This window comes from Mustela erminea, chromosome 7 (genome assembly GCF_009829155.1).
Source record: "Mustela erminea isolate mMusErm1 chromosome 7, mMusErm1.Pri, whole genome shotgun sequence".
NCBI lineage: Eukaryota > Metazoa > Chordata > Mammalia > Carnivora > Mustelidae > Mustela > Mustela erminea.
Genome location: NC_045620.1, coordinates 67,899,165 through 67,918,963, shown reverse-complemented (window position 1 = coordinate 67,918,963; position 19,799 = coordinate 67,899,165). Strand labels below are relative to the sequence as shown.

At 37.5% G+C, this 19,799-nt stretch overlaps 1 protein-coding gene across 1 annotated transcript; it reads left to right on the top strand.

The window, feature by feature from the left end:
* The first annotated feature begins 1,474 nt into the window (after window positions 1–1,474).
* LYG2 (lysozyme g2) lies at window positions 1,475–11,031 on the top strand. The gene is made up of 5 exons (XM_032350059.1): window positions 1,475–1,517; window positions 7,308–7,448; window positions 8,464–8,660; window positions 9,427–9,565; window positions 10,913–11,031. Exons 1-5 carry the CDS (start codon window positions 1,475–1,477, stop codon window positions 11,029–11,031), a joined length of 639 nt encoding a protein of 212 aa, XP_032205950.1.
* The last annotated feature ends 8,768 nt before the right edge of the window (window positions 11,032–19,799 follow it).

The window sequence follows — 19,799 nt, the reverse complement described above, 5'->3', positions numbered from 1 at the left end:
TGACACTTGTAGTAGGATCTGTGTTAGATTTCTTGCCCTTTGGAAAATGTGCTTGCCTATTTCAAGAATGTCCTTTCCATTTCTTATTCCCAGGACTGCACAATGTGCTTTATCTCTTCTTTCAGACATAAGTGTGAAGAGAGAGACACTCCATCCTTGAAAAAATGTTCATCCATGGCCAAATCTTTTTTTCCCATTTCCTCAGATAGTTTGGGAAACTAGTGCTACTCTCTGGCTTTGTACTGATCTCCCAGAGCAGGTGGGCACTCTTGGCTCTATTTGTCAGAGTATAATTGGAACAAGGAGCCATGTGACATATTGGTATGCAGATCATGTGACAATGGAATGAGGAACAAAGAGCAGGAGGCTCAGCCTTCAGGCGAACAACCAATCTGGGAATGAGAGCTGCTCATATTTTCTGTTTATCTTTTTAATGCTAATTATCTGTTTCTTGTTCTCAAATTTAGAAGCTGTTGACCCAGCTCAATTTTAGATACCCAGAAACTATCCGCCAAACATATGCCTCCAATATAACTTGGGGGTTCATTAGATTAATTAATTAATAGTGGTTAATAAATGCTTTGAAATATTTTTATTAAAAGGGCCACCTAAGTACAAAGTGTCATTATGATCAGGTCTAATGAGGTCAGTGGTTTAAAGAGAGGGTTTTAAAACCATATATAAAGCTCCTCCAACCATCAGTGGTACAGGATGAAGGTAAGAAGAGGCAGGTAAGTCTACGTACTGGCATTTAGAATCTCCTCCATAGGGGCAGAGCCACATTGAAGTTTACTTGGATCAAAGAAAGGTAATCATAAAGCTACCAACTAATCGGTTCTCAAATTGTTTAACTCGTCTTTTAGGGCAAAAGCCACTGCTTTGTTAAAGCCTGGTGTGCAGGGTAGTGCTGAAGACAGGGGACTTTCCTAAACGGAGGGGAGAGACTTTCTCTGCAAGGTCACAAACCAGGTTAGTGCTCACCTTCTTGTATTATGTAGAACAATTAAGTTGTTTTTTGAATGAAAACAAAGATAGAGTTGATGGAGGAAGCACAGGGGAGCACAGCAAACCTCTTCTGAGTCATGATCTCTGATGCTCCTCTCAGTGGCTTACCTTGGTTTTCTAAGGAGACTACAATAGAAGAATGGGAACAAAATTGTGATATGAGCAAGACTGGAGAAAGGATGGGCATATGTGTTAGCCTAACATATTTAAGATATTTGTAGGCTCATGTCAACATGAAATTGGATTAAAATGAGTTGGAAGATTATACTTAGGAAAGAGTGATCCAATGAATCATAATACCGAGCATATGAGACTAATATCTTGGAACTGGCAAAAAGGTATTATACTGGAAATGATTCTATACTTTCTTTTAGTTAAAACACATTTCCTTCAGGAAACTTTTAAGTTTTAAAATTAACCAGTTTCTCTTTCAAATTATAATAGGAGCTGTAGGATAAGATTCACAACCATGCTGTCCTTTATCCTGTTTTGGGGACTTATTGCCCTCATTGGTAAGTCATTGATTGACATTTAGCATCTTTTGCAGGGTGTCTACAAAAACGTGTAGCATAGTCATGAATCAGAAAGAGCAATGATTACATGTAATCATGAGTGCTCTCCTAATCAGCCTGGCCATCAATCAGCTGCTGACATCTATAATTAACAGTGTATTCTGCTTGCCAAGCAGGTAAAGGCACTGTTAGTGGGAATTTATGGAACAGTGCCTTCGGAGGCAAGACATATGAAGATAAAATTATTAATACCAGGCAGTAAATAAGAGTTAAATGAGTATAGACAGAAAAAGACTCTAGTCTGGGAAGAGTTTAGGATAAAGAGTTCACATCTAGTCAGGATGTTGAGACCAAAAAGTGGAGGATGTAATACTTGAAGAATGTTTGGTATTATTTGATAAGAGAAGAAAAGAGTCTGCTGGATGGGTAGAATGCCTTTTGTATAGAGAGGCAGAAATGCATGAAGAGTATTGGGAGGGGGAACCTGGGTGGCACAGTGTTAGGTTAAGCCTCTGCCTTCGGCTCAGGTCATGATCTCAGGGTCCTGGGATCAAGTCCCATATCGGGCTCTCTGCTCAGTGGGGAGCCTGCTTCCTCCTCTCTCTCTCTCTGCCTGCCTCTCTGCCTGCTTGTGCTCTCTCTCTCTGTGTCAGATAAAGAAATAAAATCTTTTAAAAAAAGAGTATTGGGAGTACATTAAATAGATCAGTGCAACAATACAGAAGTGAGACTTCTGAGGATAAGGCTAGAAAAGTAGGCTGGTGAGATGCTGAGGGACTTTGAATAAGAAAAGATTGAAAATTTGGCTTAGGAAAAATGAAAAGCCATTGTAAACAATGTTCAAGTTGTCTTTATGAATAGAGTGAAGATTGAGAAGAAAGTGTTTCTATAATGTTTAATTCTAAATTTGAAAAAGTGAGGTTACAGAAAACTGATTATTTCCGACTATTTATATGGTCAAAGGCAGAGGAACATAGTTTTAAATTTTTATTCCTTCTTTAATTTCCAGGTAGGAGCAGAGTTATATATCAAGTAGGCTAATTATGAGCTACTCTACTACCTATGTTTAACAGAAAGGGGACTATAATTAAGAAAGACCTGTGTGTTTATGATGTCAACACAAGTAGTGTAAAGTCCATGGTCATATTCTAATCCCCTTAAAGCAAACTTAGGTATGTAAGCTGGGAATCCCGGTTAACCTACGCCTTATACCTAAAGACTCTGGTTCAATAGACCTGGTATGAGGAGTCCATATATATGCATTTTTTAATAGGCATCCAGATCACATTGATAACTGTGGTCTGTGGGCTACACATGGAGTGTAGCAAAGGCCAGCTCTCCAGTAAAAAGAAATTGAAACTTTTTTTTCAAGATTTTATTTATTTATTTGTCAGAGAGAGAGAGAGAGAGAGCACAAGCAGGGGGAGCAGACAGAGGGAGAAGCAGGGTCCTCGCCAAGCAAGGAGCCCGATGTGGCACTTGATCCCAGACCTGAGCCAAAGGTAGATGCTTAACTGACTGAGCCACCAGGTCTCTCAAATGTAAACTTTTGACATATGGGCTTGATCCAGATAACTTAGATAATTCCTTTACTTCTCATTCATTCATCAATCTATCCATCCATCCATCCAATATCCATTCACAAATATTTATTGAATGTCCACTTTGTGGGGCGCCTCGGTGGCCCAGTCGGTTGAATGTCTGCCTTCAGCTTGGGTCATGATCCTGGGGTCCTGGGATCGAGTCCCACAACAGGCTCCTCACTTGGTGGGGAGTCTGCTTCTCCCTCTCCCTCTGTCCCTGCTCTCTCTCTCTCTCTCTCTCTCTAATAAATAAATAAAATCTTTTTTTTAAAAAAAGAATGTCCACTTTGTCCCAGACACTATTCTAGGTGCTGAGGAGGAGATAGGATAGGGAAAAAAGTATCCTAGTGAGAGGAATAGATAGAAAAAAAAGAAAGAAAGAAATATAAGAAGGAAGGAAGGAAGACATGTCAGGTGGTGACAGGTGATGTAAATAAAATAATGTAAGGTAATGGATGATAAGGAATGAGGCATGAGTGTGTTGCCTTTTTAATGTAGGTAGAAAAAAAGACTCTTTAATAAGGTAAGTAAATATTTGTTGTAGAATGTTTCAAACACATAAAATGGGGGAGGCAACAGTATAACTCCCATGTACCATCATCAAACATCTATGGTTTTCAACACTTTGCTTTCTTATTTTATCTATCCCTCATCTCTGCATTTTTTGGGAGGGGAGGAGGTTAGAATATTGTAAGACAACCCAAAAGATCAAAAAATTTTATCTACAAATGTTTTTGTATGTGTCTAAAATGTGTAAGGACCAGCTCTGGTACAAGAAGATGTTCCTGGCTCACCTGAACCATTGCCTGCCCCAGACCAGAAATTAGACTTTTTCTGAAGTGCACTGGTTCCTCTGAGTGGGAAATAGTATTTAGAGACCACAGTATAAGTCCCAGGGGTGCTCCATTGCTATGGGGTGTAATTCCTTCCAGGTCTTTTCAGTGGGGAGAACTTAGACAGTATATATATATATTTTTTTTTTAAAGAGAAAAATAATTATGCATTCATACTGATATTCCATATTAATATTTATGAATACAAAGGATATACTAAAATCCTGGCTCCTAATAACATTAACATGATTAGTTATTTACATATATTAGTTTCAAAATAACTATGGCAGTATTACCAACCAACGATGATCCTGTGCATATAGTTTAAGATTTACTTATGATTCTTCATGTTTATAGGATGTATTCCACTAGTGGTATATATTTACACTGACTTGTTTTTAAGTAGCCAGAAATGATCCTCCTCTATGTGTTAATTAAATTTTCAATTTGATATAATGTTAGATTTGTCGTTTACTTTTTAGGATTTTTTCTATTCAATTTAAAATTTTAAATTATAGAAATATTTACATGGCTCCAAAATAAAAACTATAAAAAAGGTACATTTAGAGAAGTCTCGCCTCTATCCCTGTCCCTTTTACCTCTTCTTATCTTGCCCCACAACTAACAATATTTACTAATTTTTGGTTCATCTTTGTATTGTTTCTTTTGAATATATAGGGAAATCTCTCTCTCTCTCACACACACACATACACAAACACATACAATCATATTTTTTCCTTTTTTCAAACAAAGAATATAATTCTAGAAATATTATTCTGTACCTGGAAATAATGCTATAGAATGTTATAGAATCATATATCTATACAGTTCTTCCTCTTTCCTTTCTGCAACTGCATAGTAATCTGTGTGTGGAAGTGGCTTAGCTTCCTCAGTCCCTATATGGATGACACGTGCATTGTTCCCAGACATTTCCTGCTATAAATAGTGCTGAAACAACAGCCTATTGCAAAATCTCCTTCCACAGGAATGTGTAAGACTGACACTTCCCCCACAGCCTCATTGTCACAATACATTGTCAAATTTTTGGATTCTTGCCAATTAAATAGGCAAAATGTAGTGTCTTGGTGATGTTTTATTATAGTATTCTCTTTTGAGTGTGGTTGAGCACCTTTTTATACACTTAAGGATTCCTTTCTTTTTTGGCTATGAACTGTTTATTCATATCTTTCACTGATAGGTGGTACTTGAACAGAATCCTGAAGGCAGTGAGGCAGCAAATCATGTACATACCTGGAGAAATAGCATTCTAGGCAAAAGGGTCTATAAATATAAAGGCCTTGAGGCAGAAACCTGCCTGGGATGCTGAAGGAGAATCAAGAAAAATGTGACTGGAGAAGAGTGAGGAAAGGGAAGGAAAAGTCAGAAAGTGAGCAGGGACCAGATCAGTCAGGGATTGAAGTCCACAAATGAATGATCGGAAAACCACTGGAAGGGTCAGAGAGAGGAATGATATGATCCCATGCATGTTTCCAGAAACCAGTCTGGGTGCTGGGGAACAGACTGCAAAGGTTGGGGAGGAAGATCGATTAGGGAGCTTTTATAATAATCAAGATGAGCAATGGTTGTAGTTTGGACCCTGGTGGTAGCAGGCGTGGTGAAAAGTGGTCATATTTTGGTTATATGTTGTCAGTCTGCACCCTCACTCACAGCTTCTACACCTCTATCTTACATATGATCTATGTCATGGAAATCTATCTATTCATTCACTCATGTGTATTTCCTACACACACTGGATGCGCAAAGTTCTATGCTGAGGGCCATGGAGACTGCCAATGCTTGCTCTTTGCATCACATGGAAATCCACACTACTTAGAGAAATTTAATGGCTTTGCTGATTTCTACTGGTTTTGTTATCTAAATAGGCTTTCTAAGTATTCTGAGTTACTTGTATTTCTAAGTATTCTGAGTTTCACCATCTGACTTTCTGATGCATTTATAATAGCTTTTATTTATTTATTTTTTTTGCCTGTTTGTAGTTGGGAGAAAGTAGATTGTATCTGTATTTTCATTTGTTTTGATAAGCTTTGTTTTTTAAAAAGTTAATCTTTAGAGTTGCTTTGTTTTCCTTCTAAAATCCATATTTATATGGAGTAGTTCCAATGATTGTGTGCCTAATTCTAAGATAGTTTCTTTATACTGTCAAGTTAATCAGAACTAGACCTACAGTGAATGGATAAAATCCATCTCTCTATTAAAAAACACATTTACAACACTAAGTGAAACAATGTTGTATTTTACATCAAATATTTTAACAAATATATTTCTTATAACAAGTATTTGTAGTCTTAAGATATAAGTCAACAGTTCCAGGAGCTATTAGAACAAATTTTCCAATTTACAGAAAAGATCTTTATCTCCTTTAGTAAATAGACTGGGACAGTAAGTCACTTCATAAGGACAAAATAAAAAAAGAAGAAGAGGATTTAACTTAAGTTTTTATGGTAGGTTGAATTTTATTTTCAATTTTACTAATTATACTTAGAAGGTCAACTTCACAGAAACATGATACAAAATGGACATTTTAAGGTAATGGTACCCTTCTTTTTTAACGTAAGTGGTATTAGTACCCTTCTTTCGTATTTTCTTAAGCAAAGGCAATTGTTAATACAGATGTTTACATCCCCAGATGTAGAAGTGGTAGAAGTGTCTTAAAATTTCTCTCAGAGTTCCTGCTTAAAACTCTAGTGGCGATTTTAATTCTGATCAAGATTGCAGAAAATGTTTTTGAGACCTATAAAAATTGGTTTTCATAATACTTTTTACAATGTTTAGAATTAAATACTTCTTTAAAAATTTTGGGGGGTTCCTGGCTGGTTCAGTCAGTAGAGCATGTGAGTCTTTTTTTTTTTTTTTTTACTGATACCTGATTTTTTAGTGTCTTTTTTAACATACATTTATTTATTTATTTATTTATTTGTCAGAGAGAGAGAGAGAGAGAGCATAGGCAGACAGAGTGGCAGGCAGAGGGAGAAGAAGGCTCCCTGTCGAGCAAGGAGCCCGATGTGGGACTCATCCCAGGAAGCTGGGATCATGACCCAAGCTGAAGGCAGCAGCTTAACTGACTGAGCCACCCAGGCATCCCGAGCAGGTGACACTTGATCTCCAGGTCATGAGTTTGAGCCCCACAATGCTTAAAAAAAATTTTTTTTTAAGGTTGGAGAAAACGGGTTGGGGGGAATCTTCTGTTTTGTGTTCTCTGATGAGCTATCCTAGGGGTCTTCGAGAGCATGTTAGGAAAGAGTAAGTATAGCTTCACCTTGGTGAGCCTTCACCTTGGTTTAATAATGCTTGTTATAGCAACTCGAGCAGTATTTCTCACAAGTTTCCTGAGAATTATCATTCTCTCCCCCCAGGCACTTCTAGGGGCTCATACCCCTTCACTCACTCAATGAACCCTCACCTGCATCCCCGCTTGTACCATGGCTGCTATGGTGATATCATGACCATGGAGACCTCTGGTGCCACCTGTGATATAACCAGGTTGATGAACTGTGGTAAGTGAAAAGCAAAGCAAATATTTGGCTTTCCCCCTTTCATCATTTTCATATTCTCCCTTTCATCATTTTCATATTCTTTTTTAGGAGGTAGCTTAATTTTGAAAAGGTATAATTGCTGTTATAGCAAAAGTTCAAAGTTAAAAATTAGAAGTAAGTGGTGCCTGGGTGGCTCAGTGGGTTAAAGCCTCTGCCTTCAGCTCAGGTCATGATCCCAGGGTCCTGGGATCAAGCCCCGCATTGAGCTCTCTGCTCAGCAGAGAGCTCACTTCCCTCTCTCTCTCTGCCTGCCTCTCTGCCTACTTGTGATCTCTGTCTGTCAAATAAATAAATAAAATCTTTTTAAAAAAAATAAAATAAAATTAGAAGTAAGCAGAATCTTGACAAACCTAGCAAACTACTTCTACTCATTTTCCCTCAGTCTTTCCAAACCTTACCTAAATTTGTTTATTTCTACATAATTAAATGATTGCTTACATAAAATGTTAAATTCTGCCTTTATTTTTTGTTTGTTGTATTTACTTCATGTTATAGCATGAGCTTTTTAAGAGAGTCTCTTGCTCTTTGTACATCCTCTCTTTTGTAATCCTGTTCCAAAGTCTTCTTCATGTTATCCCAGTATTAGAACATCAGCGCTGGAAGCAACTACAAAGTCAATCTAATCCTACCTCCCCAATTTATAGATCTGAAAACTGAGGCTCAGCAAGAAGAGACTTCTCATGGGCCTGGAGCTAGGTAGTAGCAGAACCAGACTCAAATTTAGGTTGGCTGACTTCTAGTTCAAGAGTCTTCCCAAGGCACCAATGTGGCAGGTAACAGAAGAACAAGAAAGAGAGCAGAAATGGTACTGCCTGGGGTTGTGGACCTTTCTGGGTTTATGCAATTAGAGATTTAAAAAAATGTCCTAGAATAGTTGTCCCAAGCTGTGGGCTGTGGTCGGGGACTGTGATTGACTTACTAAACTTTGAAAAAGGGTTCTCTTCTGGAGTAAACAGTTTATTTTCTATTGACTTAGGGATCCGTGGTTCTGAAATGTTTGCTGAGATGGATTTGAGGGCCTTAAAACCTTACCAGATTCTGATCAAAGAAGTTGGGCTGAGGTACTGTGTGGACCCTGCTCTCATCGCAGCCATAATCTCCAGAGAAAGCCATGGTGGAGCTGTCCTACAAGATGGCTGGGACCACAGGGGACTTAAATTTGGCTTGATGCAGGTACTTGGCCAGAAAATTTCAGTCAGCCCCACTTTATCCTTCCTTACGCAAGCTCAAACCAAACTAGATGTCTATTGGTAGTACTTTCAGGCTTCAGAACACCCTGGTATTTCAGATAATTTGTACTTCTGTATCTCTGTAACATGTCTTTGGTATTTAATTCCAGATTTAGCAGTTTTTGAGTATCTTCAGGAAAAGTATTTTATCAGTTTTAAAACTACAGTTTGCAATTAATAATATGCAAAGCACTTAAATTGAGAAAATCTTACAAAGGGCACTGATTAGAGGTGTACATTTGGGGTTCATAAAGTAGTGAATTTTATCTATGGATCAAAACACTGTAATTAAGCTCTACTTGAATCAAACGGTTAGGCAAATTGGAGGAAGGGGATCCAAATTATCTGGATGTTTGAATTTTTATTTTAAATTGTCTGTGGAGACCTAGCTTTGAACTATCTAATTAGAAATGAATTTTTATTTTTGATTGCAAATGTCTAGTCATTGAATGCTAATTATTTGTTTTGAAAAATTTTCATATATGTATATGAGAGTTTAATGAAAATTATGCCACACCCACATCTACCAAATCATACTTTGTTTATCTGACTCTCTTTTCTGTAAGAGAAGGTAGAATTGATTCTGTGGAGATAAAGTAAGGGGGCCGAGGCCAGTGGCTCTGTACTTGAACACAAGGAATAGAAATCAGGAATAGTAGAAAAATGTGCAGCTTCATCCAGATGCTGACATTATTATCTGATTTTTCTAGCTTGATAAAAAAATTCATCACCCTGTTGGTACCTGGGACAGCAAAGAACACCTTTTGCAGGGTGTTGGAATTCTAGCAGACAAAATTAAGGCAATCCAGAAAAAATTCCCCACGTGGAGTGTGGCTCAACACCTGAAAGGTAGGTCATGTTTGTGGAGCTTTGTTTAAAAGAGCAGTGCGCGAGACCCCTGAAGGCCAGATGTGCCCTGGGCCTCCCTGGGAGTATTCCCAAGGGGTCAGCAGTGGGGCTGGACAGAACTGCCAAAAGGCTGCACTAATGGTCTCTGAACAACTGAGTTACTTTGAGGGGTCTTCCTCCCCAACTTCCATTTCCCCTCCTGCCAGATGTTGGTATTCATATCATATCTCACATCAGTTAATGCAAAAACTATTGCAAAAAGAATGTTTGCCTTCCTCTGATAGTTTTTATCCTAATGCAAGAAATCAACCACTTTCTTTGTTTGAACAAATGTTTACTCTGAGCTGTGATACCAGGGCTTTCAGTATCATATCTAAGTGGAGATCTCTGCTTGGCTGATCACAGACCTCAAGTTCCGCATCATCCAGATTGAATTAAGTCACTAGCTTCCCACCATAAGCTTGCTCTTTTTTCTGTTTTTCTGTCTCTTCTCTTTTTTTTTTTTTTTTGTCTCTGTGAATTGCACCATAATATGTCTAGTCATTCCAGCCAGAAAACCAGATTGTTTTTTTAGGTTCTCTGGTTCATTCTGTTTTTATATCCAACCACATCAAGTCCTATTAAGTGTACCTCTTACAGACCCATGGTGTACATATAACTTTCTCCTCCCACATTTACCATCCTTAATTTAGAATAAACAATTTCTGTTTTTAGTTTCAAGGTCCTTGAAATCAGGGATCAGGATAAGGGGTCTTTTTCTCTATATACCAGAGCAAAGCACAGTCATGTATACACATAAATAACTATTGAAGATTAAAATTTTGAGGTAAAATCACATACACACGTGCATACGCACACATATCCCTACAAAAAAAATGATTATGTCTTGGGTACCATTATGTACCCGCACTCGTGTGGCACCCATCCTGGCACATAGTAGGTGCATAAAAACATTTATTGAATGACTGAATGAGGCAGTGAATAAATGAGTAAATTTTTAAAAAATGAGTAAGTTATTTAATGACTGGGAGAATGCTATAAATATTCTCAGACTGAAGATTTGCTGGGGATCAAGTTTTGCCAGGCCTGGACTACATTAGAAGCAAATATGGATTTTTCAGGAAGAAAAACAAAAGTCTTTTAAAAGGAGAGAGAAGGAAAACAATCTGGAATTTTCCCAGAGATTCTTGAGGTGGTTGAACTTTTCAGGAAGGGAGGGAGGGGGAAGGAGAATTTGGGACTGCCTGCTTTGAAAAAACTTGCCTGGAGGGCTGACATCCTGGGAATGCTCATTTCTTATTTCTGCTGAAAGTTAATATTTCAATCTGAATCTCTATTTCATTTCAGGTGGTCTCTCAGCCTTTAAGTCAGGAATTGATTCCATTGTCACCCCAACGGACATAGACAATGACTTGGTCAATGATCTTCTTGCCCGAGCTAAATTCTATAAAAGACATGGCTTCTAAGCAAAAGCTCTGCGGGGGGCCGTGTTGACAGGTGTTCAGATGGCCCCTCTTTGTGAGTTTGATATGGATGTGTTGTAGTCAACACAAAGAAATGGTTGCACTTATGACAAAATTCAGTTTTCTTAGTGCAAATAAGCATCAAAAAGAGAAAAAGAAAAGGAAATCTACCCAGTTCATAATATGATTTCCATAAAATGTTCACAGACATATATGCACAATTATTTTATAGTAAATGTGAATATCATGGTATGTGACATCTACATATTTCAATGGACCCTATTTTATTCCATGATTTCAATGCCTGCTGACTCTGTTTTACCAAATTGCTAACAGGAGAGTCTGACCTGAGCCTTTGTCCTTTTCCAAGTATTTGTCCAAGCCACTAGGGCTTTGATTGTGAGATATGATTAACTCATAAGCTAGTCAACCTGTGGGACAATGAAGAAACAAGAGATGGAATTCTAGCTTCACAAGTAACTGAGAGCTGACTGTGGTGAAACTGATCTTCCAAAAGTTAATGCCATGTCCCTGGCTCACACCAACCTTCTGTGTCATCTTCCTCTTGTTTGCTGAAGATCCAGGGAATTGCTTCTTCTATTTTCAGGAATTTCTGCCACACACTTGTTCAAGGAGTCCATCCCCACAAAACATGGCTGAAGATAAGCATATAGGACCTGAATGAGTTTATGGTTCTTTAACTGCAAGCAAAAGTAACTAGTTCTGGAAAGTTGAAGGAATAAAAGGCAATTATTAGAAGGCTATCAAAAGACTCATAGAAACAACAAGGTCAAAGACATGAAGAGAAACCAGGCAACTCTGTGTGCAGCAGGAACCAGCTGACCATACTTGATAGCATCCTCAATGCATGAATGAATAAGCACTCTCCTTGCATAAATGTACTCCAGAGAGTTTTTCTTCCATCCTTTCATCATTCTGCTTCACTTTCGTAGTTCCAGGAGAGAGACTCTGATGGGCTTATCTTGGGTCAAATACATACCTACACCTTGGCTACTCTGCTCTTGGGTCTTGTCCAGACTACTCACAATGGAAAAAAGTTCCCTAGAATGAAAAACCTGGTGCAGTTTGTGGCTTTACTACCATCCTCAGGAGAGGGCACAAATAATAATGTTGGAGCGTAAAACCCTCAAAATCCTTGCCGACAATGGCTCCTGCTTGGCTTTTAGCTTTTGGGGGGAATATTTGATAAAAATTTCTACACATTACTTTTCTTTCTAAGAAGGAATCAAAATTAAACCCACCTACCTCCGAGTGCCCACGGAGAAAGCTCGGTAAACCTTCTCCGTGCAACAACCTTTTAACCTAGCCTGAAGATTTGACTCAGGCAGAACTGGAACCCTGTATTACACTGGGCAGAGTCAATGGTCAGCTAGTACGGCAGCCCTACAGAATACAGTCCAACATCTCTTATACTTGGTGGAAGACCATACTGTACCAGTTGTTAAAGATTTTGACATTGTCCCTGCATGTCGCAATCCAGAATGTTTACTTTACTTAAAACTGATTTCCTCCGGGCTTTCCACCACAAGCATGTACTCCCCTTCAATTGCCAGCCCCTTCAATGTCACTACTAAAGCAATAAAGTACATTTAGGTGAGAAAATTTCCAAGTAACTTGAAAAACAAGAAATAGTATGCTGACTTAGATTCTGAATCAATTCCCCCAGTATTCTCTTTATGACTTGGATAACAAGAGATATTCTATAGCAGAGTCCATATTTAAGGTATCTAAGGTTGATTACTACTGAAACAGACCCTGAGACAGGGAGTCAGGTCCAGGAAGCTTATTTGAGATTTGCAGGGACTTGGTGATACAGGGAAGGGAAGAAAGACAGTAAAATGTGGTCATCGAACCACCTACTGTGGTGGGCACTGGAGCTCAATCCTCCAAGCAAACATCAAGAAATGGTACAAAACATAGAGTTCAGGATTATTTTACCTAGGGGATAAGGAGCTGGGGTACTTATACATCTACTCTAAAGAGTCATTGATTGGGGGATTTCCCTTTTGGGGGCTAGGGGAAGGCACGTTACTTCTGTGCTCCTCTGCTCCATCATGCAAATAGGCAGCACACTTTTCTGCGATTCCAAGGAAAAGAGATTGTAAGCACAGAAATGCAGATAATGTCAGTTGGAAATTACCTGAGGATCCAGAAATTCTTAGGAATATGGGAAAGGTACTGAAAGCATCTGCTTCACAAAGGTTAGATATAGCTGGAGGCTGGGGTACCTTCCAACACTGCTTGCTTTCCTCTGTGACCTAACAATGTAGTAAGAACAATATGGAAATAAATACAAGCCTCATTATGCCTCATGGTTTCCATGCCAAGCTTTTCCATAATCTATTAGAATTAATAATTAAATATGATAGAACTGTCCCAGTCTATTTTTCCAGTTGATACTAAGAACAATATTAAAGATGTTAGATTCAAATGTGGTTCCATTAAATATTCTTTCAGTCATCCTCAACTTTCTTTGTAATTTTTTTTTGCCTATGTCTTCTTCAGTGATAATGAATGGCTCTATTTACATTCCAGTGTGTACAATGTCACTTCTTTTTGTTGTCTAAAAACTAAGCTCTCTCTGGAAAATGAAGAAAGATTGTCTTATAAATAGTTTTGAAAGTAACAACAACAACAAAAATTCTCATCTTTTCCTTTCTTGGCAATCAATACCTCACAGGACTTTAAGCATCAGTGCTAAGAACATTATTAGAGGTCACAGATATGGAGGAACTTCCTTCCCTTACTTCCTCTGCATTATGCTAAAGGGACATACATGACTAATGGCCCTAATAAGACTAACTATGAGTATTGTGGAGACTGAAGGAAAAAGTATTTGAAAAATTACTAAGCAGTCATTGGTGGTGGTATGGTGGCAGCATCCCCAGAATGAAAAGCTTTGCAAGCAGGGTGGGGGTCATGAAGACACAGGATTCCTGGGAGAGAGGGAGCTCTGAAAGTTCAAAGACTCTAAAGGTAAAATGAATGACTGCAGTTTTCTTCTTTGCCAGCCCCACTGGGTGGGTATAGCCTGTGAGGCAGCCCTTAGTTTGTCTGCCTAGTGAATACAAAAGAGAGTGGAGTTATCTCTCGGTTACTTCTTTTTAGTTGTCATCTGGACGTTTATTTGTATTCAATTTAAAATCCACTTTTTTAAAGATTTATTTTAGAGAGAGAGAGCATGCATGCACACAAGTGGGAGGGGCAGAGGGAGAGGGAGAGAAAAATCTCAAGCAGACTCCATGCTGAGCATGGAGCCCAACCGGGGCTCAATCTCAAACTGCACCACCCAGGTACCCCTAAAATCCTCTCTTTAAAAAAAAAAAAGCTGTTTTAGGGGCACCTGGGTGGCTTAGTTGGTTAAGCAACTGCATTCGGCTCAGGTCATGGTCCTGGAGTTCCGGGATCGAGTCCCACATTGGGCTCCTTGCTGGCCAGGGAGTCTGCTTCTCCCACGGACATCTCTCCTCTCGTGCTTTCTCTCTCTCTCTCACTCACTCTCTCAAAATAAATAAATAAAAATCTTTAAAAAAAAAACTTTTTAAAATTGTGAATCAATATACGTATGGAAGAGTTTGTGTAATAACAAACCTGTTTAGCACAATAAATTATTAAAAAAAAGACTAGCCACAGAACAGAAGAAGGTATTTCAACAAGTAAGTAAATATTTTATTGTAGTCTAATGAATCAATCTATTCCCTTTTTATGGGACCCAAAGTGATATTTTAATTGGTTTTTATAAAGTTTTTTTAAATAAAGTTTCATTAATATTTTATTCCAGGTCTCATGAAGGAAAAAAAAAAACCCCACTGGAAATTCAAATCCTACAATTCATATGTTAAATTATGCACTTATTGTCCTGCTTAATTTTTTTCTTGATTTTTTTCAATTTTTAAATTTTGGTAAAATACATAACACAAAATTTACCATGTAACCATTTTTAGGTGTACAGTTCAGAGGCATTAAATATATTCATAATGTTGTGCAATCATTATCACCATCCATTTCTGTAACTTAATTCATCTTATAAAATCTATACTCATTAAACAATAACCCCCAGCCTGCCCAGCACCTGGCAATTACCATTCTGCTTTCTGTCTCCATGATTTTGACTATTCTAAGTACCTTATATAAATATTTCCTTATTCTTAATACTTCTCATGCCCCATTTAAGGAGTATTTTCCATCATCAGATTATGAAGATATTCTCTTACCTTACTTCTGAATGCCTGCTTTGTATTTCACATGTGGGTTTATAAAACACTGGATTTTTGGTGTGGTGTGATTTAGAGATCCAATTTAAATATTTTTCTTTGTAGATATCTAAAATTGTTTCAAAAACACTTATTGAAAGGATCGTCTTTCCCTCACTGTCCTGCATTACCATCTCCATTTCTGATCTCTCTCTTCTGCTCATTGTTTACTTATTTCTACTAAGAAGAAACTGAGTTAGTAGGCTTAATTGTGATCTTGGTTCTTGGTAAGACAAGTCTTCTAACCTTGTTTTTCTCCTTAAATTTTTATATAAATTTTACAATTAGCTTGTCAATTTCCAGAAAAACAACTGTTAGTATTTTTTAATTAATAAATTTTGGTTTCTAGAGAAGTTCTCGATTCACAGAAAAACTGAGCAGAAAAAGTACCAGAGTTCCCATCTACTCCCCAATCTCACATGTGCACAGCTTCCCCCAATATCGATATCCAACACCACAGTGGTATATTTGTTATAATCAAAGAACCTAAACTGACACATTATCATCTGAAGTCCATAGTCTATATTGGGTTCATTCTTGGTGTTGTACATTTAATGGACTTTGACAAATATATAAGGACATGTGTCCATCATTAGAGTATCATACAAAATAGTTTCACTGCCCCTAAAACTCCTATTCATCCTTCCCTCTGCCTTACCCTCAGCCATTGATTATTTTATTGTCTCAATAGTTTTACCTCTTCTTGAATGTCTTAGTGTGTACATACAGTGTGTAGTCTTTTTAGACTGGCTTTCTTCATTTAGTAATATGCATTCAAGTTTCCTCCATATCTTTTCAAGGCTTTATACCTCATTTCTTTTTAGCACTGAATAATATTGCATTATCTAAACATACCACAATTTATTTTTCCATTACCTGCTGAAGACATCTTGGTGGCTCCCAATTTTTGGTAATTATCAATAAAGCTGCTATAAACATTTGTATGCAGGTTTTTCTGTGGGCATAGTTTTTGGTTCATCTGGGTAAATACCAGGACCATGATTGCTGGATCACCTGGGAAAGTATGTTTTGTTCAGAAACTGCCACACTATCTTCTAAATTGGATGTACCATTTTTCCCCATTAACAATGAGTGAGAGCTTTTGTTGCTCCACATCTTTGTCAGGATTTCATATTGTTGGTGTTCTGGATTTCAGCCATTCTAGTAGGTATGTAGAGATCTTATTTTAACTTGCAATTCCCTAATGATATATGATGTTGGACATCTTTTCAGATGCTCACTTCCCATCACATATCTTTTTTGGTGAAGTGCTATTAAGGTCTTTGACACATCTTTTAATTACATTGTTTATTTTCCTGTTGTTGGCTTTTAAGAATTCTTTGTATGTTTTGAATAATAGTCCTTTATCAGATGTGTATTTTGCAAATATTTTCTCCCAGTCTGTGTTTTGTCTTGTCATTCTCTCGACACTATCTTTGACAGAACAGAAGGTTTTAGTTTTAATGAAATCCAGCATATCAGTGTTTTCTTTCATGGATCATGTCTTTGGTGTTGTATCTAAAAAGTCATCAATATACCTGAGGTCACATGATATCTTCTCCTATGTTATCTTCTAAGAGTTTTAGTTTTGCACTTTGCATTGATGTATAGATTCATTTGGACTTAATTTTTGTGAAGAGTGTAAAGTCTGTGTCTAGATCTCTCTCTCTCTCTCTTTTTGGGTGTGGATGTCCAATTGTTCCAGCACCATTTTTTGAGTACATGATTTTTGCTCCCTTGTATTGCCTTTGCCTCTTTGTCAAAGACCGGTTAACTGTATTTATGTGTCTATTTCTGAGCTGTCTCTATCCTGTTGCATTGATCTATTTGTCCATTCTTTCTCAAATACCACACTGTTTTGATTAATGTAGTTTTGTAGTAAGTCTTGAAGCCAGGTAATATCAGTCCCTCCAACTTTGTTCTTTAATGTTGAGTTGGCCATTCCTGGGTCTTTGCCTGTCCATATAAACTTTAGAATCAGCTTGCTGATATTCAACAAATAACTTGCTGGGATTTTGATTGGGATTACTTTGAATCTATAAATGAAGTTGAGAAGAACTGACATCTTGACAAATTGAGTCTTCCCATTAACAAACGTGAAACATCTCTTTACTGATTTAGCTTCTCTTTGTTTTCTTTCACAAGAGTTTTGTAGTTTTTCTCATAAAGATATTATACATATTTTATTAGATTTATACCTAAGTATTTCATTTTTGTGTAGTGCCAATGTAAATGGCAATGTCTTTTTTATAAGATTTTATTTATTTATTTATTTGACAGAGAAAGAGAGATCACAAGTAGAGAGGCAGGCAGAGAGAGGGGGAAGCAGGCTCCCTGCTGAACAGAGAGCCCAATGTGGGACTTGATCTGAGGACCCTAAGATCATGACCTGAGTCGAAAGCAGAGGCTTAACCCACTGAGCCACCCAGGTGCCCCATGTCTTTTTAATTTCAAATTATACTTTATTCATTGCTGGCATATAGGAAATCGATTGGCTTTGGTATATTAATTTTGTATGCTGAAACCTTGCCATAATTGATAATTTATTTTAGGAAAATTTTAGTTGATTCTTTAGGATTTTCTACATAGACAACATGTCATCTGAGACAAAGACAGCTTTATTTCTTCCTTCACATTCTGTACACCTTTTATCTTTTTAGTGCATTAACTAGGACTTCCAGTACAATGTTGAAAAGCAATAGTGAAAGGGGATATCCTTGCCTGCTCCTGATCTTACTGGGAAAGTTTTGAGTTTCTCACCATCAAATATGTATGTTTTTTGTGGCTGTTTTTTTAATCAAGTTGAGAAAGCTCCACTCTATTCTTGGTTTGCCAAGAGTGTTTCCTGTGATGTGTATTGGATTTTTTGGATGATTTTTCTGCATCAATCAATATGATTGATTTTCTTCTTTAACATGTTGATGTGATTAATTACATTAATTAATTTTCAAATGTTGAAAAGGAGAACCCTCTTACACTGTTGGGAATGCAAGTTGGTGTAGCCACTTTGGAAAACAGTGTGAAGGTTCCCCAAAAAATTAAAAATAGAACTACTCTATGACCCAGCAATTGCATTACTAGGTATTTAGCCCAAAGATACAGATGTAGTGAAAAGAAGGGCCATATGCTCCCCAATGTTCATAGCAGCAACCTCCACAATAGCCAAACTGTGAAAAGAACAGAGATGTTCTTCAATAGATGAATGGATAAGAAGATATGGCCCATATACACATAAGAAAGGACGAATGCAGCTTTTGCATCAACATGGATGGGACTGGAGATTTTGCTGAGTGAAATAAGCAAAGAAAGTCAAATAGCATATGGTTTCACTTACTTGTGGACCATAAGGAATAGCATGGAGGACATTAGGAAAAGGAAGGTAAAAATGAAGAGGAGGGAATCGAAGGGAGAGACGAACCATGACAGACTATGGACTCCAAGAAACAAACTGAGGGTTTTAGAGGGGAGGAGGTTGGGGAATGGGTTGGCCCAGTGATGGGTATTAAGGAGGGTACATATTATATGCAAACAATGAATCTTGGAACATTACATCAAAAACTAATGATGTACTGTATGGTGACTAACATAATAAAAGAATAATAATAATAATAATAAAATTTTTTTCAAATGTTGAACCAGCCTTGTGTATCTGTAAATCCCACTTGGTCATGGTGTACAATTCTTTTTATATGTTGTTGGATTTCACTTGCTAACATTTATCATTCTGAAAACTGAGATTCTTAGGGCCCTTAGGAATTATGCTAAATCTACTCTCCCTATTCTCCATAAATGGAATGACAAGGCCTGGATGACAGTGCATCTGTTTACAATATAGTTCACTGCATATTTTAGGCCCATGATTGAGACCTACTGGTCAGGAAAAAAAAAAAAAAAAAAGATTCCTTTCAAAATATTACTACTGGGGATCCTGGCTGGCTCAGTTGGCAGAGCACGTGACTCTTGAGGTTGTGAGTGTGAGCCCCACATTGGCTGTAGCGATTACTTAAAAATAAAATCTTTTAAAAAAATCCCAGAAAATATTACTATTCATTGACGATGAACCTCAAGAAATGGGAATGCAAATTGGTTCAGCTACTATGGAAAACAGTATGGAGGTTCCTTAAAATGTTAAAAATAAAACTACTATAAATCCCACTTCTGTATATATCCAAAGGAACTGAAAGCAGGATACCAGAAATATATGCACTCCTGTGTTAATATGCAGCATTAATTGCAATAGTCAAGATATGGAAACAACCTAAATATTTATCGACAGATGAATGGATCAAGAAGTTGTGGTGTATATATATAATGGAATATTCTTTAGCCATGAGGGGAAAAAAAAAGAAATCCTGCCATTTGCAACAACAAGGATGGACCCTGAGGGTGTTATGCTAAATGAGATAAGTCAGCAGAGAAAGACAAATACTGTCTTTTAAATGTGAAATCTAAAAAAACCAAACTCATAAAAATAGAGTGTAACATGATGGTTACCAG